General features: G+C 34.4%; 2 protein-coding genes across 2 annotated transcripts in view; one reads left to right on the top strand and one right to left on the bottom strand.

Annotated features, from left to right (window-relative positions):
- LOC102801135 (choline-phosphate cytidylyltransferase B-like) overlaps window positions 1-8,113 on the bottom strand; it is a 69,759-nt gene extending 61,646 nt beyond the window's left edge. The window contains exons 1-2 of the mRNA XM_085498427.1: window positions 8,038-8,113; window positions 3,900-4,065 (exon numbers count right to left, since the gene is read on the bottom strand). Of these exons, the coding sequence (XP_085354553.1) occupies window positions 3,900-3,995 (96 nt within the window). The 5' untranslated portion in view covers window positions 3,996-4,065; window positions 8,038-8,113. The remainder of the gene's footprint in view (window positions 1-3,899; window positions 4,066-8,037) is intronic.
- Window positions 8,114-8,517: 404 nt separating this feature from the next.
- The window catches only part of LOC102802291 (DNA polymerase alpha catalytic subunit-like), a 107,197-nt gene continuing 90,761 nt past the window's right edge, over window positions 8,518-24,953 (top strand). Inside the window, exon 1 of the mRNA XM_085498422.1 lies at window positions 8,518-8,625. Within this exon, the coding sequence (XP_085354548.1) occupies window positions 8,583-8,625 (43 nt within the window). The 5' untranslated portion in view covers window positions 8,518-8,582. The remainder of the gene's footprint in view (window positions 8,626-24,953) is intronic.

Genomic DNA, 24,953 nt, shown 5'->3' with positions numbered 1-24,953 from the left:
TCAATTAAAGAAAGCTTAGAAAGAACTCCCATGTGCTGAGAGTATTGGAGATACATTAAAAATAATTCAAAATTACTTGTACTTGAGATACTGTAAAATGACTAATTTTCACTGGGTTTAAATTTCACTGATTTACCATTTCAGGCATATTTAGTGGGTTTTAAATTCACGGTTTCGTCATTTAGATAATGTGTTCTATGCTAAATTTTACATATTCACTGTGTTTTAATTTAGCGCATTTCTCCAGTCAGCGAAATAAGCTAAATTAAAACCCAGTGAATAATTACCCCCTTTACAGTATTGATGGAAAAGCTGAAAACTAATTATGCAAATCAGAAAATAAATATATGAACAGATTTGAGTGTAAAACTAATGAGGTCTGCGCAATGTAACAAATTATGAATTATTATGCTAATTAGGGAATTAATAAGAACAGATTTTACCTCCAAACTAATCAGGTGTGTACATTGTCCTACAGCATCCATGTACAAAGTTTGATTGAAAAGTGATGATTAGTACTTGAGATATCAGTGTGAAAGTTGAAAATTGATTAATTATGCAAATTAGGTGATTAATATGCATAAGTATTCAAAAAAAACTAATTGGATTTCTGCATAGTTATAGATTCATTGAAATGTGATGATTCATACTTAAGATATCAGTGGAAAAATTGAAAAATAATTAATTATGCAAATTAGGTAATTAATATGCACAATTATTTACCCTAAAACTAATTAGGTCTCTGCATAGTCTTAGAGGATCTATGTACCAAGTTTCGTCAAAATGTGATGATTAGTACTTGAGATATTCGTTGAAAATTAACTAATTATGCAAATTAGGTGATTAATATGCACAAATAGTTATCCCAAAACAATCAATCTCTGCATAGTCCTTGAATATCTATGTAACAAGTTTCATTGAAAGGTGATGCTTACTGATTGAAATATCAAAAGCTGAAAATTAATTAATTATGCAAATTAGGTAATTAATATGTACTAAAAACTATCAGGTCTGTGCAGTGTCCTATGGCATCTATGTACCAAGTTTCAATTAAATGTGATGATTAGTACTCAGTGGAAAACCCGAAAAATTGACTAATCATTATGCAAATTAGGTAATTAATATGCCTGGATTTCTACCAAAACCTAATCATTGTCCCAGAGCATCTATGCACCAAATTTCATCAAAAACCGATGTATGGTTTTTGAGATAGCAGTGGAACGAATGGACACACATACACACATACACACATGCATACACACACACACATACAGACACACTAACTGCAAAGACTCCCATTGCTAATTAGGTAATTAATATGCACGGATTTTTACCAAAAACTAATAAAATCTGCGCATAAGTTCAGAGCATCTATGTGCCAAGTTTCATCAAAATCTAATGTGTGGTTCTTTAGATATCAGTGGAACAGTCATGGAACAGCTAAAAATTAGCTAATCATCATACAAATTAGGTAATTAATAAAATGTTATTCCACTTCAATTTGATCTTCTCCACATTTCTTACTCTTTTATGCATTCACTAAAATTTTAGGTTTCCTTCTTCTACCGACAATCTACCTATTTTAAATTGTAAGTTATGATCACCAATACTACAAAGTCGACAGCGGAGCTAAAAATGTGTATATGGTTGCAATAAAGTAAGTATAATTTATATGCATCAGATCAATGGCACTTGTTTAGCAAAGACAGTTAATAAAACACACAAATACAGAATACATTATCTCATAGTTAAACAAACTGTATACATGTACATTTAATTGACACTATGCATGTACATAGTAAATCATACACACACACACACAATAAATGCATGAAGTGAAAATCACAGCTGTCACATAATATTTGATTAGGTTAGAAATTCAGTATTAAACACTGTCTGGAGAAATCAGCTGTTACTATACCAGAAGAGGGGTACAAAATACAACAATATTGATAATATTTGAGCTAAACATGATAGTTCAGATCACCAAGAAAAACAAGAACAATGATTTTTAGCCCTGTTGTTTAGAAGTTGTTTTTTAAGAATTTTTCAGACCATTTTCCATCTAATATAGAGAACCATGTGACTGATTTGAATAATTTATTCTGGACAAAAGTTGTTTTTGCACCCATACATTTCCCAAAAGTATTTTTTAATCTAATTACAACTTCAACAGTTAAAGGCCCAGGACTGAGATATACATTGTACTCTATAAACACTCCTAAACAATAGAGATCATTTCCTTGCTTGTCACGCTGTAGTAAACAGCTCCAACCAAGCTCCGGTAAAAACATGTTTTCTCGGACTTACAGGTTGATTATGTCGTGCCAAAGTGGATGCATGTGACTATAAATATCACAGCAGTGATTGTGTATAGTATTTATGACAATAAATAGTGTACGAGCTGAGATTTTGGTGAATAAAAGTCAAAAACACAAACCAGGGAAAGGAACGCACTACTAATCTTGAATAATTAACTACTGTCAATCAAAGTCACGTGATGTTGGACCGCTGAAACAAGATGTGTCATAGGCTATGCAAGTGATTAGCAACACTCATTAGCATAGCCACACCTCTAATTCACACTTACAAAAATTCATGTGATGTGGTATACATGTAGTTTGTATTCATGATAATTTATATATATGTCAATGATGCTACAACAAAATGCTCAGATCACCAAGACAGAAATGGAAGGCTACATGTAAATATTTCTTATCAGTACCAGTAGACTAAACACCTGCATTCTGTTCATCTATCACAGTGCAACTTTTTCTCACCTTATTCATCTACATTTACCTGCCATTAGAGGGCATTGTTTTAGTTCAGTGACCTAATGATTGTAAAATGATTCTCAAATTACACTGCACATGACACATACATGTACATCTCAAATTTCAGATCAAAGCAGTTCTGAATAAAATGTTTAAGCAGTTTATGTCATGTTTTGGTAAATTAATAATATAGTTTTTATTCATATTGGTAATACAAATCTTGCCACTGTGAAAAAGTAGAACTAGTATGAGTGTATTGTTGCTGAACCATGTGACTAACCAACATTTGGAAAGTTCAGTGTACTATTGAGACAATTTGGTTCATTGGTTCTCGAAAACAAGCTCACAAATATAAATGAGAAAAAAAATCTTTTCAATGACCAAAAGGCACCAAGCTCCTTTGGCTTGGATTCCTAATTAATATGCAATTATTAATCGTAAGAACAAATCATGCATGAAAGGTTTGGATTACTTTTTTATAATTGTCGCATACGACTTGTTTACCACTTGTGTGTTTACCACGTGTGACTGAGAATGTTCTAGAACCGTACTGTGTCTGGGTGGAATTTTTAGAAGCTGGTTGAATAGGTAATAGGACACTGTAGAAGGCAATAGAAGGTAATGGAACATTCTAGAAATTTGTAGTAAATTCCAGACTCATTATGTATGCTGATGTAATGGTCTATTTATAGACAGTATGGGTATATATAGGGGAGTTGTTCAGCACTGAGTTCAGAGCGGAGATCTCGTTGAATTGTATTGGAGTTTAAGTATCTAGTTATTGGAGTAGTGGAGTTTTACCGCGTTATTGTACTTGATGTTTGCAGAGTATAATAATACCAGTATCAGTTAAAACCTCATCTGTTGGCTCCGTGTTCGTATGTTATCATCGCCGTCAGGGAAGTCTTTATGTTACTGTTGCTATTTTGGTATTTGAACCATCACACCTGTACTATACCACTTACGGTAATATTACGTTGCGTGTGACAATAATACAATGTTGAAATGTCAATCTTTCAGAGGGGGATATGTCATTGAGATACCCTTACATGTACTTCATCAAAAGTATAGTATATAGCACATTAAGATAGCTGCATATAATATTAATACAAAATAACAACACACCTCTCTAACTTTTCTGACTTTTGCTGGAATAATGTTATTATCACAGTCTGATGTAGCTTTCCTCTTGCTGCGAATTTTCACAGACATTTCTGTCATTCGGGTAGAACTGATGCAACAGTTGAGTGTATCTAAAACATCTATTGGTATTCAATGATAAACATCTAGTCTGCAATATAAACCACATAATTACATAACAATAAAAATATGAATTTTTCTGTTATAGGCATGTGCAAACTATTGCAAATACAATAAAGGATGCAAATAAAGTTGTAAAAATAATGAGTAGTATTTAATAATAATTTGTTAAATTATCATTAGTAATTCAACTGCCATGTTACTTTCCGGTATTTTGCTGTTGATCTTCTGTTCTTATTTAGGGATGATAATTTTAAAGTAATTTAAACAAGCAGCCTATCGGCTGAGATAGCTCCGCTGTTAGCAATGCACATTTCAATTAAAGAACTGAAGACATCATTAGAAAATGAACAATATGTATAGTATCAAAGCAATCGGACTTGCAGTTTTTAACAAGAAGTCGAAAATATCACTTTCTACCAAAAATGACCAAAATATTCACCAAAATTAGAGAATTGAAGATATCATCACGAAATGAACAAATCTAAGAAAGGTCTACATGTAGTATCTATATAGTAATATCAAAGCAATTGAACTTTTGGTTTTTAACAAGTCGAAAATATCAATTTTTACCAAAAATTACAAAAATATTCACCAAAATTAGAGAATTGAAGATACCATCACAAAATGAATAAATCTGAGAGAGGTCCACATGTAGTACCTATATATGTAATATCAAAGCAATCAGACTATTGGTTTTTTACAAGAAGTCGAAAATATCACTTTTTACCAAAAATGACAAAAATATTCACCAAAATTATAGAATCGAAGATACCATCACGCAATGAACAAATCTGAGAAAGGTCTACATGTAGTATCTAAATATGTAATATCAAAGCAATTGAACTATTGGTTTTTAACAAGAAGTCGAAAATATCACTTTTTACCAAAAATTACAAAAATATTCACCAAAATTAGAGAATTAAAGATATCATTACAAAATGAACAAATCTGAGAGAGGTCCACATGTAGTACCTATATATGTAATATCAAAGCAATTGCACTTGCGATTTTTAACAAGAAGTCGAAAATATCACTTTTTACCAAAAATGACAAAAATATTCACCAAAATTAGAGAATTGAAGATATCAACATGAAATGAACAAACCTAAGAGAGGTCTACCCAAGGTACATATACACCAAGTATTAAAGCATTCAGGCTTGTAGTTTTCAAGAAGAAGTCGAAAAAGTAAAACATTGACACGGACGACGGACAATCACTCATATGATAAGCTCCGCTCGACAAAGTCGACAGCGGAGCTAAAAACTGGATAGCTGCTGTTAACACATCTTGCAAAACACAATATTTGAAGTATGCATGCTAGTGTTGGATTGAGTGCACACACTTTGTCACCAATGTAAGCAGCTTTATTTATTTTGAGGGATATTTATTTTTTTCAACATTGCAACAAACAGATAATAATAATAGTTGTTTTCAAATATATAAATTGAATTGCCATGGAAATAGATAAGCTATTAACTATTAATACTAACTGAATAGGACTTTAACTGTTGAAGGTTACATGTCAATAATTACCAAAATAGACAACTAATTACATGGCAGCAAGTTTATTTCATATATTATTATAATTATTTGAAATCAGAAATAGCAATAATGAAATTTGTCTTTATTTTACAGTATTTTATAACTAACATTTTATTGCTGTCAACCAATATGAATGAATGAACTTTATTGTTCCTGTGTAAAAAAAAGAGTATGTTACAAAGGGTGTTTGCAACAATAAAGAATCTTTGTTAACAAGACAATATTTTGAAAATAACTAAAATGAATGTACTTAAAATTTACAAATAAATAAATATGTATAAAAACAAATACACAAATAAATTATTAAAAAAATCTAATCTCTAATTTTGGTTGAAAGTTTGACATCTCTTGTTGAACTGATTTATCTTAATGTGAAAGTAAATATGTGAAACGAGAAATGAATTTTCAAGGATGCAATACATTTATTATTATTATTATCATTATTTATTTATTATTCTTATTATTTTAGTGAATTTCAAATGTTTTTACTCGGGTAAAAATATTCAATTTTTAACACAATGAAATGATGAGATAAAAGGTACAAAAAGATTAAATACGTCACTCCATTCACATCAGCTGATGCAGACAAAGGTCAAAAGACAGTGATAACCTTGTGGTCTCATAGACCTTGACAGGCAAAAGGAAGAATGGAACAACTGTTGCACTGTAATGTGCATTTAATATGGATCCCATACATGGTGTTGAAAAATATTTTACATCACTAAGATTTATTTGTAAGAAATTAATATAAAAATGTATTATGAAGTCATGCAGTCATGTGAAAATTACTAAATGGTTACCTGTATGTTAAAAGGTCAGACAGATTAAGCTCTGTGGATAGGTATGTGGTACAATGTGTACTGTAAAATACTTTATTTCAGCTGGAATTAATTTTATAAGTGACATGAAGAGAGAAATATACAATTAAAATTGAGGGAGAGGCACTGGAGAGGAGGGAGAGTATTAGGATTAGGGTTTTGGGTGAGGTCGCCTTAAGTAACTTTTACCAATATTTTGTCAATCAATAATAATTTTACCCATAGTGCAGTGCATTATTTGTCAGAAATTGCTTCATCATATTTTTTGTGGTGGAACCCATCATTGAGCAGAGTGACAAATGGGACTCTTAATTTTTTTTACAGCTGGCCATGTAAGGAGCATTCATCCAAATTACCATGCAAGCCAGACTTTTGCCACCTCAACCACAATGATGTACATAAAGCAAAGAAAAAGTAGATTGCTACCAAAACAATGTACAAGTAACAATGGTGCAAAATTTTTCATATTAGGGATTGTATATCTGATCATCCAATGTTCATATTCATTAATTATGATCTTAAATGTATGCTATTTACACTCTAGGTAGGATTTGAAGATAGGAGCAAAAAATATTAAACTATTAATTATGCTACTGACAATCGCTTCTCATTTCTTGAACTATTTAAATTATGACAATCGACAGCATAAACAAATGTACATGTTAACATGATCTTTGAATCACTTCATGATTGAAGACAAGTATGTGCATTGTGGAGGTTCTCAGCTATACCAAGGACATAAGTATACAACTATCATAACCTATGATATGTGATGAAGATTTCACAAGAAGCAAACTCATGACTGTTTGAGAGCAACCCCAATCTGCTCACATCAATCAAATGTAGTTCTAAACTTATGTTTGATTGAAATACACATCAAACGTTCACAAAAACCACTAATTACTCAACCACTGGGAATGTCAGAACATTTTACCTGAATTGGGTAACTGGGAGTGAGTGTTAGAGTTAGGGTTAGGGATGGGGGGTACAAAAATAACTCCTGCCATCACATGAAAGAGGTTTTCTTTTTAATGACCCCTATGTGTAAGCTGGTTATGTAAATAAGATGGTCATATGATGTGATGTACACATGATGGTACTACAAGATATCAAGTTTTATAATTGTTTGATATTATATAAAATAGTTTTAGTTTTATAAAGTTATTATATTAAAACCATAGACTTGGTTTAATAACAATACAACTCTAAACCAAGAACTAAAAACCTGTTCCATTGTACCACGGTGTTTTAGTTACCCCGATAGTGTAAACACATCTATAATGCATAATAATCAGATTAAATAATTAATTTCAATACTGGAATTTCATTATTATGGGACTAGCTCTAAATGCAAAAACATTTTATCCGAATTGTTAACTACCATAAATCATAATAACGATAACATTTATTCTATTCAAAGCTCGTCCGGTGATATTTGAATACAATGGCAGTCGAAAATCGTGCGGTGCGGTACGGTACTGCCGCTGGTGCTACGACGTAAACAACTTCCACCGTTTCACCAAAACACACGTCCGTCATAAAAATGAGACTTATATTAACGCAAGAACGGCGATAACAAATCTGAAAACGAGAAAATATATCCCAAATGATATAAATACAGTAAATAATATGAACTTGCCTCAGATAATTTCCACTGACACGGTTTCCAGTCACAGCTGACGTGATTGCCGATGATTCCCACTTTATACGTGTACACAAAAGCTACCTTTGACCTGCACGTTCTCTGGTCCATTACATTTTTTACAGGGGATACCCCTATCGGATGCGACGTGCATTTATTAAAATAAAACAGTGTCCGTTCGTTCTTTTGTTACGTTCACATTTGTGAAGTAAAACGAAAACTGTTATAGTTGTACCTATAGTTTTTTATCTGCATTTATACATTTCAAAGATGTTAATATTTTTGATGTTTTCACATTTAAACTACTAGTATATGAACAGCTTTAAATTTAACTATTCCAGTGGTATGAATTTTATTATCAGATTTGTTCATAATACAATTAGGTACATCTTTTCATAGATCACGTGCCGCGTTATTTTGTACTTTCTATTTCCTACCGATCGTACCTTTGAATTACTTGTAGTAACCTGAACTTTTCGTGTATAGTCGTACTACTTCGGCACTTTCCGTGAGAATCTCGCGCCAAATTTTGATTCACGAAGATGGCGCCTACTCCAGATGACGCTGATCAACAAAGCGATCAAGGTAAATTGTCGACATCGTCTGACTTATTTTGTTGGTACGATTGATTCAAAATATAAACATTATAGTGGAATGTTATTTTTTAGAAGTTTAAACTTCGCGGAAATCAATGTAAACATTTCTTGTAAGAATATACACACACAATAACAACTGCACTGTCGTGTCGGGCTGTTCTGCGTGAAAGGACATGAAAGTTACTTACCGGGTAGCACCGCGTTAATTTCTGATTTTCTTCTCAATAATTTCTGACGTCATGTAGACTCCATGCTGTAATATGACCATGGGTAACAAACTATATCAATGTTTACTAAAATTAGTGTTAAAGTCAAAGTTCGTATTATGAAATTGACGAGTGTGGTAATAAGAATGTCATCGCACTAAGAACCAATTAACTGTTGTCAAATTTTGTGTTGGCTGATTGTACTGAATATGGATTACTGTTACCATACTGATTTAAAGCACCAGTTGCCTCGCTCCATGTCTAGATTATTTGGAAAGACTTCTGCTCACCCCTAACCCTAATCCTAACACTCCATGCTGCACAATCTAATCACAGTCTCTCTATCATAGAGGGACTGTGATCTAATTCAATATGCCACTCAAAATAATTATAAGTGACCTGAAGAGGGGAATATACAATTGAAACGAGGAAGAGGCACTGGAGGGGAGAGGGATGTTAGGATTAGGATAGGAGTTTTGGGTAAGGGGTCCTTAAGGAACTTTTACCGATATCAGTAATAAATTTACCCATTGGTGCATTAATTTTCAATTGCACCAATGCGTCATGGGTACTGTAATTTGCATGGTCCGTCGCCCAGTTGTTTACTTGGTACACAGCTGTTATCATTTCAACCAAAGGTGTTAATTCTAACATCATACATTATGCAGGGTTCTCCCCACGCTGGACGGCGGTGGACGTGGCCATCCGGCACTCAGAATTAGCGACCGGCACACATGGCTGCCTTCTGACACTATTGTTTTTGTCCATGACGCAGCGAACGCGCTGGAAGACAAAAGAATGTTTGAAAGGACGGATAATCAAAGCCTGGGTTGTGTCACCAATTAAAAAAAACAATAGGCGTGAAACTCAACTTAACGAGTTGGCAACTTAAGAGGCCCAGTGGCAATCGACACTAGTGAATGTGAAACCATACTTAGCATGACAGTAACGCATAGAAAAGTGGATTATCGTACCCTTTTTTTTACTGCCAGGGTGACGTCAAATATATAAAATCAACATCGGTAAAACTATTCGTTAAAACATATGGTCTATGGTTAAAACCAAGTTCACGCAGTGACTTGTAGCAGCAACATCGTCACCGCCGAGCAGAACAAAGGCAGCCATGCACTTGCATGTTCGGTAAACCACCAGCGCAGCCGACGTACCATCTCAGACATCGTCGATCACCATGAAGCCCAGATGAATGCTTGATTAAATATTTAAATGTTTATATTTTGACAAATGTCACTATGTAAAGTTGAATTTTCTTTAAATCACGATTTAAAAACCCCGGTAAAATGACCATGCTTTCAACTCACATCATAAGTGGAGGAAATAACTTTACTTGTGTTATTCTTGGATCAAATATACCGATTGGTTGTTTTTCTCGTCAGTGCGTGGCTTTGGCCAATCAAAAGCATCGTTTACATAGTATCAGGGTGCTTGCCGTAAAATTAATTGTTTCCAGGTCATAGCTATTTTCAACGAAGCAGACATCAACAAACTTTCGATTCAAATGAAAATTATTCTTTCAAGTATGTATTTTTGACTCCCATGTGCGAAGCACAAAATGGGAGTCTTTGCAGTTAGTGTGTCTGTGTGTGTGTATGTGTGTATGTGTGTATGTGTGTGTGTGTGTACATGTATGTGTGTATGTGTGTCCGACTGTTCCACTGCTATCTCAAGAACCATACATCGGTTTTTGATGAAACTTGGTGCATAGATGCTCTGGGCCAATGCGCAGATTTGATTAGGTTTTGGTAAAAATCCATGCTCGTTAATTACCTAATTTGCATGATAATTAGCTAATTTTTAGCTGTTCTATGACTGTTCCACTGATATCTAAAGAACCACTCATTGGATTTTGATGAAACTTGGTACATAGATGCTCTGAACATATGCGCAGATTTGATTAATTTTTGGTAAAAATCCGTGCATATTAATTACCTAATTTGCATGATAATTAGCTATTTTTTAGTGGTTCCATGACTGTTCCACTGATATCTAAACAACCACTCATTGGATTTTGATGAAACTTGGTACATAGATGCTCTGAACTCATGCTAGGTTTTGATTAGTTTTTGGTAATAATCCGTGGATACTAATTACCTAATTTGCATAATGATTAGTCAATTTTCGGTTTTTCCACTGATATCTCAAGTACTAATCATCACATTTCAATGAAACTTGGTACATAGATGTCATACGACACTGCACAGACCTGATAGTTTTTATGGTAATATCAGTACATATTAATTACCTAATTTGCATAATTAATTAATTTTCAGCATTTGATATAAGTAGTTAGCATTACATTTCAATGAAACTTGGTACATACATACTCAAGGACTATGCAGAGATTGATTGTTTTCGATAAATATTTGTGCATATTAATCACCTAATTTGCATAATTAGTTAATTTTCAGCTTTTCCATGGGTATCTCAAGTACTAATCATCGCATTTCAATGAAACTTGGTACATAGATCCTTTAGGACTATGCAGAGACCTGATTAGTTTTAGGGTAAATAATTGTGCATATTAATTACCTAATTTGCATAATTGATTTTCAGCTTTTCTACTGATATCTAAAGTACTAATCATCACATTTCAATGAATCTAGAATTATGCAGACCCAATTAGTTTCCGGTAAATATTTGTGCATATTAATCACCTAATTTGCATAATTAACCAACTTTCACACTGATATCTCAGGTACTATACATCACATATCAATGAATGTACATGGATGCTGTAGGACAATAGACAGACCTGAATAATTGTGGGTTAAAATCTGTACATATTAATTACCTAATTTGCATAATTAACCAATTTTAAGCTTTCACACTGATATCTAAAGTACCGTAAAAACTCCAAAATTTCGACCGGTTTTAAATAATTGGTGTTAGATATGTGACGTGTTTTTAGAGTCAAAATTAAGGTGCATTTTCGGACGGTCGAATTTTTCAGAATAGAAATCAGCAAATGAAAAAATGGGGATGATAGACAGTGTGCTTCATTAGTTTTTAAAAAATGCAATGTCCGTCAATTGACGTAAACTTCCTCATGTTTCACGGTAAAAGCAAAGGTCGTGGCCGAGTTGTAACTCAAAATCTAAACAAAGTCATCAATCAGTGAGTATTATGACAAGCAAAACAAAACATCAAGACGCGGAGAAGAGGTCAGCACAAAACTAATAGGTCAAAAGACAAAGCTGTCTCGCACTACCTAGAAAAACTTGCGAATGTTCGAAGTCCAGGTACCCATTGGACAAAAGATGCATGGAAGTTTAGCAAACTATCTCCCCGACCCAGTGCAATGTATCCGGTTAGAATCAAAGCTCACGTGTCCGTTATTTGAGGGACCAAATTCTGCCGTAAATTCGCCCTTGGATTAAAAAATAAAATGGGATTTAAGAAAATAAAATGGGACTTTTAAGGTGTATTTTGGCGTAATTTTTCGGACATTTCAATCAATCCTGCCGGCTAAAATAGAGTCTAAGTTTTACCGTAGTCATTGACGTCTGTCTATTCAAGAGTACACGTGTATGATTTTTATCGTGACTAGCGTGAGCGGGTAAGCTTCCTTTCGAGAATGAGCTGTTATCACTGTGAACAATGTTAAATTATTCTTCAGATGACCAGTTTATTTTTTAAAAACAACTAATTTTTTTATTTAAAAAAAATCATGCCGTTTTCGCATCAAAATCCAAGCCAAAATATCGTACTACAACATCAATCTATTTAAATAAGCTATGGTAATTTGAACACGTTGGCATCATCCAGCTTTTTGATTGGTTAATTAGCGATTTGACCTATTTGACCTAAGAGAACATGGCGGATATCCTACAGCATCAAACGTTTATACGAGACCGGAATCATTCGCTTACGATGAAACTAAGTTGACTTTTATTTGTATTTCATAACCATTCAACAAATTTATTTTGTGTACATTATTATAATCACTACTGAGTACAGTAATAATCAACAATTCAGAAACGCAGCATGCCGAGATTTTTGTGTTCGTTTTTATTTGAAACTTCGTTTATTTAGAATATATTTTCGTTACCAATAAAATAAAAATCTCTCAGTCAATCAGAAACCCGGATTCATGCCTTTGAGGAAGGTCCCGTTTGAACGCTCACATCGTTTTTTTTTTTCGTTTGGGGGAAAACTAAAACTGGTCGCAATTTTCGAATAAGAATGAGTCGGCAATTTTTAGTGGAGTCGAAAATTTGGAGGTAAATAAAACACCGAAACCCGGCAAATAAATAGGCGTTCGAATTTTTAGAGGGGTCGAAATTTTGGAGTTTTCACGGTAATAATTATTCCATTTCAATGAAACTTAGTACAAAGATGCTCTAGGACAATGTACAAACCTAATTAGTTTGAGGTAAAAATCTGTTCATATTAATTCCCTAATAAGCATAATAATTCATAATTTTTTTGGTTTTTTAGTTCTAATCACATTTCAATTAAACTTGGAGACATAGATTTTCTGTTACATTGCGCAGACCTCATTAGTTTTACACTCAAATCTGGTCATATTAATTTTCTGATTTGCATAATTAGTTTTCAGCTAAGTAATTTCAAATTATATTTAATGTGTCTCCAATACTCTCAGCACATGGGAGTTCTTTCTAAGCTTTCTTTGATTTATACAAGCTATTCTTTTTGCTAGAAACTGTTAACTGCAGATCGAAAATCTTATTAGCAAAAGCTTCAGCGTGGTATTAAGATTTTGTTTTCAGGCTTGGGTGGTACCAAGGTGGAAATTGGTTGCACATATGGGGGGTAATTCCTGGAATTGCAATAGAGAGGGTTTAGGCCGAAATACATATATATAGTGTTTCCATGTTTCGTCTGATATTTCTGTGGTATTCTGCTGCTGTAAATAATGCAAGATTTGTTCCGAAATTCAGTGTGTTGTGTGCACTCCAGGGTTATTGGTTTTTTTGCTCAAAACACCCCTATTTTTTAATGGCAGAGTCGAACAGTTTCACTCCCACTGGGAAATCTGCATTGTTACTTGAATGAGAGCTAACTAAACACATTTTCCAGACTGGCAAAAGTGTATGCAACAGCCAATTGTAACAGCCTGTCACGTGATTTTAGTCTGAATGTCAACATCAAAAGAGGCTAATCCATTTACGCAGGTATAACTGGGAATAGAATATGTGAGGGATTGTATCAACAGAGATGTGTAAAATGAAAAGTAACATCTATCCTTTTGCATCGCTGAGCATTTCTGTTTTAGTATACTGGTTTGAAAATGTTGAATTTGCATGATTTGCAATGTGTTTTTTTACTGAAACTCCCCTATTGATCGAATCCCGGGTTTGAAAGAGAACGGCACACCACGTGATTCGTTTGAATACAATGGTGAAGGCACGCAAGCATGACTTACATTGTCAGCAGTAGTGGCTGAGCTTCACGCTACAACTTCACTTGTGATGTTGCTTGTTAGCCGTGGATTGAATTAATCTTGATTACCGGTTAAAATGTTGCTTATTTGGCGTTGGTGATCTTTATTTGGAACTGGGTAACGTCGCCAGCAGAAACCTCCTGGGATTTTGATGTTGATGGTTGCGCCTCCATGGCAATCGCTAATTTTACTGCGGGTGGATCTTCCAAGAGCCCTTCGGGGTTTATAAAACTCATTCAACATACATAAAAGTTCTCTCAAGCGTAGTAGTTCATGTCAGTGTTCTCCCCAGAAAAATGTATCAGAGTGGCGGCTAATTTGCATATAATTTACATATCATTAGCATTTGTCTGAAGATAAAGAAAACAATAATGACAGGCTTGCATGGATGAAAATGTGTCTTTATTTTTTAACAAATTTATGTAGAAGATTAAATGAATCTGCTGCTGTGTGATTTCTATGTAATGTTGATTCTTCGGACTTTCATGGAAGCCCAGTGATCTGCAGCTTTTGAGAACGCCGTGATTTTCTTTGCTTCCCACTTCTATTAAATGACATGGCCTTCTTGTGCATCTCCGAGTGTGCGTGTTTATCGATAGCATATTTCGTAATAGTTATACATGGCATAGAATTCCATACCAAAGAACTATTTCTGGATGTTTTTAAGTTGAATTTTCCACATATGTGTCACAGCATTCCTAAAAGATAAGAAATAGGAGCGAATCAATACTTGTATTTAAAAAATATCGTCACGATCAACACGAAAATAAACAAATTGCCGCCATTTTGAAAAGTCGCTAAACTTAAAAATTGCCACGATAAACTTTACCCAACTATTTCAAAACACAATACTAGTATTAGTTACTTTGATAAATCGTAGCCAACAATTTTTGAACTTCCAGAAAGAAGGTCGTTTCCAAAAAAATGTTTCGACGATCGGCAAAAAATGAAGCCATACAAAAATTTACTAAACTAGGTCCAAACTCGCTTCCAAGTAAAACGCTACAAATAAATACTTTTTTTACCTTTGCCATCGGATGTTTCTCTCAGCCACGTATATTTTGTTGTCCATTGTGCATTAAATCTAGAGTTTATTTTTTTGCACTTTTCGTTGTAACATCATCTTGGACACGTTTAGTACCACTGCCGACAGGGGTACCGGTGACCGCGTTGCTGGTGGGTTTATCGCTCGCAACCAGGGGCCCAGCAGGGCGTTCTACGCGGAACTTCAACGTAATATTTCTGCTGTTTGACATCGTTGCTTCTTCCAGCCAAATATGCTACTGAGAAAATACTCGCTATTACCCCAATTAAATAGGGCGAAAGTGTTTATTGTCGAAGTACGAAGCTGTATTAGTCCATTGTCTTTGCGTAATCACTGACATGTTTCCATTCACACCTGATTTGGCTCACAGTACCGGATGCTGATGACGCTGACTAACAGATTCGCACGTGTATTAACAAGCTAAAAGAAAGAGTAACAGGAAATGCCACAGAGTAGCGGGCAATCTCTCAGAGTAGCGGCATAAATAATGGAGTAGCGGCCCCGCTACGCTAAAACGCTTTGGGGAGAACACTGCATGTGATGTACACCTAATATGCCAAACATGTTGCTGAACGATTTTGCCAATGAAAACAAGCCGGTTGGCGATCCACTCCACTAAAAAAAACTAGCAATATGTTTTCGGCTGTTGCCATGGTAGGACATGAACGTGAAGCTAACGTCGGTTTATAACTAAAACCGGGCACCGTATACAAAGTTCGCAAAAAAACATTCAGTCCTTAGAAGTCATTTTATTTTATTGCTAGGACGTATGCTGTTGTTAGGGATTGGTCAGTTACTTCGGCCTGGGGGTGGATCACTAGGGGGGTTTACCCTGTTTTTGATTTTGCGAATGGGGGGGGGGGTCACCCTGTTTTCCACAATTCACACACGCGCTTATGCATATATTTTTTAAAATTTTATTTCAGAACAATAGATTAAAAAGTTAATCGTACAAATGTGTTCTTAATAATAACTATTACCCATATTGCCTATAAATGTGTTGATGTAAAAAATGTTATAGGCTAAATATTTTGGGGTTGAAGTTGACAAATAACTAACAGATTATGCAATGCGGTAGAGCCCCATGCAATTATACAGTTAAGTTTTGAACACATCCCAAGTCCATGTGATATCAGATTATTTTATTTAAAGTCTGAAGTCACCATTGTATAAGGTATTTACTGGATTTATCCAATTGTAGCTGGAGATGGAAAAACACAGCAATTAGTACAAAGAGCAGTGACAGTTTTTGTTCAGCAAATCAAAAAAGTTAAATGGATTTATGTATATAAATAAATAGTTTTTTTGTTTTTTTAACATTTAAATATGCATATTTTGCTCTGTAAAATACCAAAATCCAACACAAATTTATACAAAAATCAAAGTGTCCTTTGTTTTCATAAGCACAGACTGCTTCAGGTGTAAAGCTTTCCTGGTCTATAAGATATGAAAGATATATTAAATCCAAATTAGTTTTCAAACCGCCTAGATTCAAATCCTCTTTTTCTATCTTATAAGGGCGTTTATCAAGTGAGTACTCCACAGCTTTGTTTTTATTTACTATCTTTAGCAGCATAGATTTCCCTACTTCCTACAGCCTTTTCTGTAGTCGTTTTTTGGCTTTATGCTTCCCCTCCCCTCCTAAGGTGACTGGTCTATTAAATGCAAACACTAAAAATTATGGCAAACCACGATATTTTCAATGCACGTCATACATTTTGTAATCATGTCAGAGCCAAAACTGTTAATGTTTCTTTGTTTTTCGGGGGGGGAGGGGGGGTCAGCATGTTTTAAAATATGTTAGGGGGTCGCCCACTTTTTGTTGTTGATAGGGGTGGGTCAACTGAGATTTACAGCTGACAAAATGGAATCTGCCGACCCCCCCCCCCCCCCCCCAGGCCAGAGTAACTGAACAATGCCTTAAATTTATTATTTCCAACCGATAGTATTTTCTAGATTGCAGGTAGCATTTACAGTTCATTCAAAGTTGCATCAGGATTACGTTGATACAGTGTAACAATGTCGGCGTCGTTGATCTCTTACCGGTGTGCAACGTAGCCAAAATAAAAGGCATGAATACAAGACTAGTGGGAGGTAATAAATTTGGGGTCGAAAGTATTCAAAAAACAGTTTTTGGCTGTTGCCATGGTAGCTGTGGACCAGGATTGTTTTGCCAATTAGTGACGGTACGACCTGCCTGTCAATTATAAACAAAATTAGCCAAGCCAAAAAAAATCTCAGTAAATTGTTGCCCACACTCAAGTGGATTAGAATGAGCTACGTCCATGCTTTTTAATCATAGAAATATAGGGTGTGATACATTTGACGTGAAGGTATTAAAAAATTCAGTTGTTGGCTGTTTCCATGGAAACGGTGGTCAGAATTTGTTTTCAGATTTTACCAATAGTAACTTTGTGCTCACACTCAAGCTGAGCAAAATGAGCTATGTCTGAGGTGTTGTATCCAAAATTTGTAGGAGATACATTTCCTGATAACTAGGGTGAAGGTGTGACCTACCTGCTAAGTTTGAGCGAAATCGGCCAAGCCAAACAAATCACAGAAGAATTAATACGTGAAAACACTAGAAATCACACACACACACACACAGATACACAAAATTAAAGTGATTTTAAGGGTAATCCAAGTGGAGCGAATCGCCAATACCATGTTCATTTGCATATTGACCGTGAAAATACCAAAAACATCATTGCATGGGTGATATGCAAATTATTTTTCGTCAAAATAAGTTACTGCTAAGAAGTACCATTACTGTTGTTCAAATTTCATTTCACTCGGCAAATATATTCATGTACCCAAACGTAAAGTATCGTACTTCTAAATATTGTTTATTTCTGCTATGTTTCTGCTACTCTTGAACGGACTACTTTATTCGCTCTCAGACCTAATTTGCATATGGGGTGTGGAAGTACCGATTTTGATTTCAGAGACGAATCAAAATAAACTGCAGTATATATGTAATAATGTTGAATACTTCCTTTCACTGTGAACATTTTTCCGCTAAAATAAATTCCAGTGAAAATGCCATTTCCCTCATACTCTATTGAGACTTGACACAGCACAATGAAAATTTGATTCACACCGTATGCTTGAAAACTTTTCATCGAAAATAAATTAAGTGAAATTCTGTGTGATTTCATGAGAGTTGTAAATGAAAAAATTATATGACACCCAACCTTACCACTCCATACACAATGTAACCACACCTCAAAAACATCCTTTCACCAGTGTATTCTATTTGAATTTAGGAGAAATTTAAATAAACAAATTATATGACAACGAACTTAATTATAATTTCAACCTCTAGTTCAGCACTGATTAAATAAACTACCTCGTCTTTATGCCAACTTGAAGTTATTCAATGCCTACACCAGTGACTTCAAAATCTATGTTTCAATTCCAGGAATTTCACTTGCTATTAATTGTATGGGAGTGCCAGTCTTTTATTTTCTATTGTAATGTCAATTTCTTGTGATTACTCGGAAAATGAAGCTGTAACCACAGACCACAGTGCTGCAACTAAATCCTGGTATAAGCACCGGTTAGGCAGTCTTGAACTATGCATGTGAAGCCAGCTGAGAGGTATATCCAATCCTATAGATTTCTCATTGTTTGGTAACTATTTGCTGCAAATGCAACAAAAATCAATATAAAAATATAGCTGCAAGCAGCGATTACCGGCTTTCGATGCTATGCCTGAGTTAGTGCTGAATTGCATTAATGCAAGAGAGTCATGACATTACACTTCTGTAATATCTAGGGTAATGGAGACATGTACGGTGATTCTTTTACTATATACTGTAGGTAAATTGATCACAATGTATGTTGATCTAGTCACAGCATGGTGAATTGATTACACTATATGAATGATATGACCATACATGGTCATTGAACATGTTAGCAATTTATCTTGTTCAATGCCTTCAATATAGGATTGATTCCATGTTTGTACTTGCAATAGTGCCTGAGATATTAGTAATATGCACATTTAATGAGTTCTATGACCATATATGGTCATTGAACACTTTAGCCATTTCTCTTCTACAATGCCTTCAATATGGCGTTATTTTCATATCTCTAACTTCAATAGTGATCGAGATATTATAGGTATGCATATTTAATGAGTTCTATGACCATATATAGTCATTGAACATTTTAGTCATTTCTTATTTCCAATGCCTTCAATATAGCATTGGTTTCGTGTTTGTACTTGCAATAGTGCCTAAGATATTAGGGATATGCATATTTAATGAGTTCTATGACCATATATAGTCATTGAACATTTTAGTCATTTCTTATTTCCAATGCCTTCAATATAGCATTGGTTTCGTGTTTGTACTTGCAATAGTGCCTAAGATATTAGGGATATGCATATTTAATGAGTTCTATGACCATATATGGTCAGTGAACATTTTAGCTATTTCTCTTGTCCATTGCCTTCAATATAACGCTATTCCCATGTTTGTATATGCAGTAGTGCTTGAGAATATAGAGACATGCATATTTAATGAGTTCTATGACCATATATGGTCAACAAATATTTTGGTCAATTCTCTTGTCCATTGTCTTCAATATAACGTAAGTTCCATGTTTGTACATGGAATAGTACTTGAGATATTAGGGACTTGCATATTTAATGAGGTCACATGACCATATATGGTCATCTAATACGTTAGTCACATCTCTTATCCCATAGCTTCAATATTGCACTGGTTGCATGTACCTATCTGTGATAGTGCTTGAGATATTTCAAACAGAATGTACAGGCCCTCCCCCCTTTCCCATGATGATTTGCATGGTAAAATTAAAAAAAAATTGAAAAAACATTCTAAAATCATTTTCTAAAAAACGGCTCGTCGCCTGGAGAAGCCGTTTGGAAAAATAAATACTATGGCACTTGATCTTTCAAAATATATGCAGGGTTAGTGAATTAGTCCAAAAATATGCAAATGAGATGCAAAACAAAATTTCTGAAAATTCTAGTAAAAAAAGTCGCGTGACCGCTAAAGTTTTTTTTGATGATATTTGTAGCCCTTGTTCCACTGCTGCTACCATAAAAAAACTGGGAGCACTCAGACCCTCAGAAAGGTGTGCAATTCGGCATTGAAAATTTCGCCTTTAATCCAAGATGGCGGCCGAATGACGTCACATATCGAAAATCGAAAACTTTGACGTTTTAGAGAATTGCATATAGATTATTTCTGTAAAGTATCAGGTCAAGTGGATAACCCGTCTTCGAGCAGAAGAGTTTTAAAAAACGGCAGAATAATAATAATAATAAATATAGCTGCAAGCAGCGATTACCGGCTTTCAATGCTATGCCTGAGTTAGCGCTGAATTGCATTCATGCAAGAGAATTATGACATTACACTTCTGTAATATCTAGGGTAATGGAGACATGTACGGTGATTATTTTACTATATACTGTAGGCATATTGATCACAATGTATGTTGATCTAGTCACAGCATGGTGAATTGCTTACACTATATGAATCATATGACCATATATGGTCATTGAACATGTTAGCAATTTATCTTGTTCAATGCCTTCAATATAGGATTGATTCCATGTTTGTACTTGCAATAGTGCCTGAGATATTAGTGATATGCACATTTAATGAGTTCTATGACCATACATGGTCATTGAACATTTTAGCCATTTCTTATTTCCAATGCCTTCAATATAACATTGGTTCCGTGTTTATACTTGCAATAGTGCCTAAGATATTCGGGATATGCATATTTAATGAGTTCTATGACCATATATGGTCAGTGAACATTTTACCCATTTCTCTTGTCCATTGCCTTCAATATAACGCTATTCCCATGTTTGTACTTGCAATAGTGCCTGAGATATTAGTGATATGCACATTTAATGAGTTCTATGACCATATATGGTCATTGAACATTTTAGCCATTTCTTATTTCCAATGCCTTCAATATAACATTGGTTCCGTGTTTATACTTGCAATAGTGCCTAAGATATTCGGGATATGCATATTTAATGAGTTCTATGACCATATATGGTCATTGAACATTTTACCCATTTTTCTTGTCCATTGCCTTCAATATAACGCTATTTCCATGTTTGTATATGCAATAGTGCTTGAGAATTTAGAGACATGCATATTTAATGAGTTCTATGACCATATATGGTCAACAAATATTTTAGTCAATTCTCTTGTCCATTGCCTTCAATATAACATTAGTTCCATGTTTCTACATGGAATAGTACTTGAGATATTTGAGACTTGCTTATTTAATGAGGTCATATGACCATATATGGTCATTTAATGTGTTAGTCACATCTCTTATCACATAGCTTCAATATTGCACTGGTTGCATGTACCTATCTGCAATAGTGCTTGAGATATTTCAAACAGAATGTACAGGGCCCTCCCCCCTTTCCCATGATGCTTTGCATGGTACAATAAAAAAATGTGAAAAAACATTCTAAAATCATTTTCTAAAAAACGGCTTGTCACCTGGAGAAACCGTTTGGAAAAATAAATACTATGGCACTTGATCTTTCAAAATATATGCAGGGTTAGTGAATTAGTCAAAAAATATGCAAATGAGAAGCAAAACAAAATTTCTGAAAATTCTAGTAAAAAAAGTCACGTGACCGCTAAAGTTTTTTTTGATGATATTTTTAGCCCTTGTTCCACTGCTGCTACCATAAAAAACTGGGAGCACTCAGACCCTCAGAAAAGTGTGCAATTCGGCATTGAAAATTTCGCCTTTAATCCAAGATGGCGGCCGAATGACGTCACATATCGAAAATCGGAAACTTTGACGTTTTAGAGAAATGTCTATAGATTATCTCTGTAAAGTAACAGGTCAAGTGGGTAACCCGTCTTCGAGAAGAAGAGTTTTAAAAAAACGGCAGAATAAGAATAATAATAATAATAAACATTACAATAACAAAAGGCTTTCGATGCTGAAATGCATCGAAAGCCTAAATATAGCTGCAAGCAGCGATTACCGGCTTTCAATGCTATGCCTGCGTTAGCGCTGAATTGCATTCATGCAACAGTGTTATGACATTACACTTCTGTAATATCTGGGGTAGTGGAGACATGTACTGTGATTCGTTTACTATACACTGTAGGCAAATTGATCACAATGTGTGTTGATCTAGTCACAGCATGGTGAACCGATTACATTACATGAATTGTATGACCATATATGGTCATTGAATATGTTAGCAATTTATCTTGTTCAATGCCTTCAATATAGCATTGTCTCCATGTTTTTACTTGCAATAGTGCCTGAGATATTAGTAATATGCATATTTAATGAGTTCTATGACCATATATGGTCATTGAACATTTTAGCCATTTCTTGTGTACAATGCCTTCAATATGGCGTTATTTTCAAATCTCTAACTTCAATAGTGCCTGAGATATTATAGATATGCATATTTAATGACTTCTATGACCATATATAGTCATTGGACATTTTAGCCATTTCTTATTTCCAATGCCTTCAATATAGCATTGGTTCCATGTTTGTACTTGCAATAATGCCTAAGATATTAGGGATATGCATATTTAATGAGTTATATGACCATATATGGTCATTGAACATTTTAGCTATTTCTCTTGTCCATTGCCTTCAATATAACGCTATTCCCATGTTTGTATATGCAATAGTGTTTGAGAATTTAGAGACATGCATATTTAATGAGTTCTATGACCATATATGGTCAACAAATATTTTAGTCAATTCTCTTGTCCATTGCCTTCAATATAACGTTAGTTCCATGTTTGTACATGGAATAGTACTTGAGATAGTAGAGACTTGCATATTTAATGAGGTCACATGACCATATATGGTCATCCAATGTGTTAGTTACATCTCTTATCCCATTGCTTCAATATTGCACTGGTTGCATGTACATATCTGTGATAGTGCTTGAGATATTTCAAACATTCGTACAGGGCCCTCCCCCCTTTCCCATGATGCTTTGCATGGTACATTTAAAAAATGTGAAAAAACATTCTAAAATCATTATCTAAAAAACGGCTCATCGCCTGGAGAAGCCGTTTGGAAAAATAAATACTATGGCACTTGATCTTTCAAAATATATGATGGGTTAGTGAATTAGTCAAAAAATATGCAAATGAGATGCAAAACAAAAATTGTGAAAATTCTAGTAAAAAGTCACGTGACCGCTAAAGTTTTTTTTGATGCTATTTGTAGCCCTTGTTCCACTGCTGCTACCATAAAAAACTGGAAGAACTTAGACCCTCAGAAAGGTGTGCAATTCGGCATTGAAAATTTCGCCTTTAATCCAAGATGGCAGCCGAATGACGTCGCATATCGAAAATCCGAAACTTTGACGTTTTAGAGAATTGCATATAGATTGTATCTGTAAAGTGTTACGTCAAGTGGGCAACCCGTCTTCGAGAAGAAGAGTTTTAAAAAACGGCAGAAAAAGAATAATAAACATTACAATAACAAAAGGCTTTCGATGCTGAAATGCATCGAAAGCCTAATAACAAAAGGCTTTCGATGCTGAAATGCATCGAAAGCCTAATAAACATTACAATAACAAAAGGCTTTCGATGCTGAAATGCATCGAAAGCCTAAATATAGCTGCAAGCAGCGATTGCCGGCTTTCGATGCTATGCCTGCATGCGTCAGCGCTGAATTGCGTTCATGCAACAGAATTATGACATTACACTTCTGTAATATCTAGGGTAATGGAGACATGTACTGTGATCTGTTTACTATATAATGTAGGCAAATTGATCACAATGTATGTTGATTTAGTCACAGCATGGTGAACTGATTACACTATATGAATTATATGACCATATATGGTCATTGAACGTGTTAGCAATTCATCTTGCTCAATGCCTTCAATATAGCATTGTCTCCATGTTTGTACTTGCAATACTGCCTGAGATATTAGTAATATGCATATTTAATGAGTTCTATGACCATATATGGTCATTGAACATTTTCGCCATTTCTCTTGTACAATGCCTTCAATATGGCGTTATTTTCATATCTCTAACTTCAATAGTGATCGAGATATTATAGATATGCATATTTAATGAGTTCTATGACCATATATAGTCATTGAGTATTTTAGCCATTTCTTATTTCCAATACCTTCAATATAGCATTGTTTCCATGTTTGTGCTTGTAATAGTGCCTGAGATATAAGGGATATGGATATTTAATGAGTTCTAAGACCATATATGGTCATTGAACATTTTAGCTATTTCTCTTGTCCACTGTCTTTAATATAGCATTGGTTCCGTGTTTATACTTGCAATAGTGCCTAAGATATTAGGGATATGCATATTTAATGAGTTATATGACCATATATGGTCAATGAACTTTTTAGCTATTTCTCTTGTCCATTGCCTTCAATATAGCGCTATTTCCATGTTTGTATATGCAATAGTGCTTGAGAATTTAGAGACATGCATATTTAATGAGTTCTATGACCATATATGGTCAACGAATATTTTGGTCAATTCTCTTGTCCATTGTCTTCAATATAACGTTAGTTCCATGTTTGTACATGGAGTAGTACTTGAGATATTAGAGACTTGCATATTTAATGAGGTCACATGACCATATATGGTCATTTAATGTGTTAGTCACAT

Source organism: Saccoglossus kowalevskii, chromosome 1 (genome assembly GCF_978046115.1).
Source record: "Saccoglossus kowalevskii chromosome 1, keSacKowa6.1, whole genome shotgun sequence".
Taxonomy (NCBI): Eukaryota; Metazoa; Hemichordata; class Enteropneusta; family Harrimaniidae; genus Saccoglossus; species Saccoglossus kowalevskii.
This window is presented reverse-complemented; position numbering and strand designations above follow the sequence as displayed.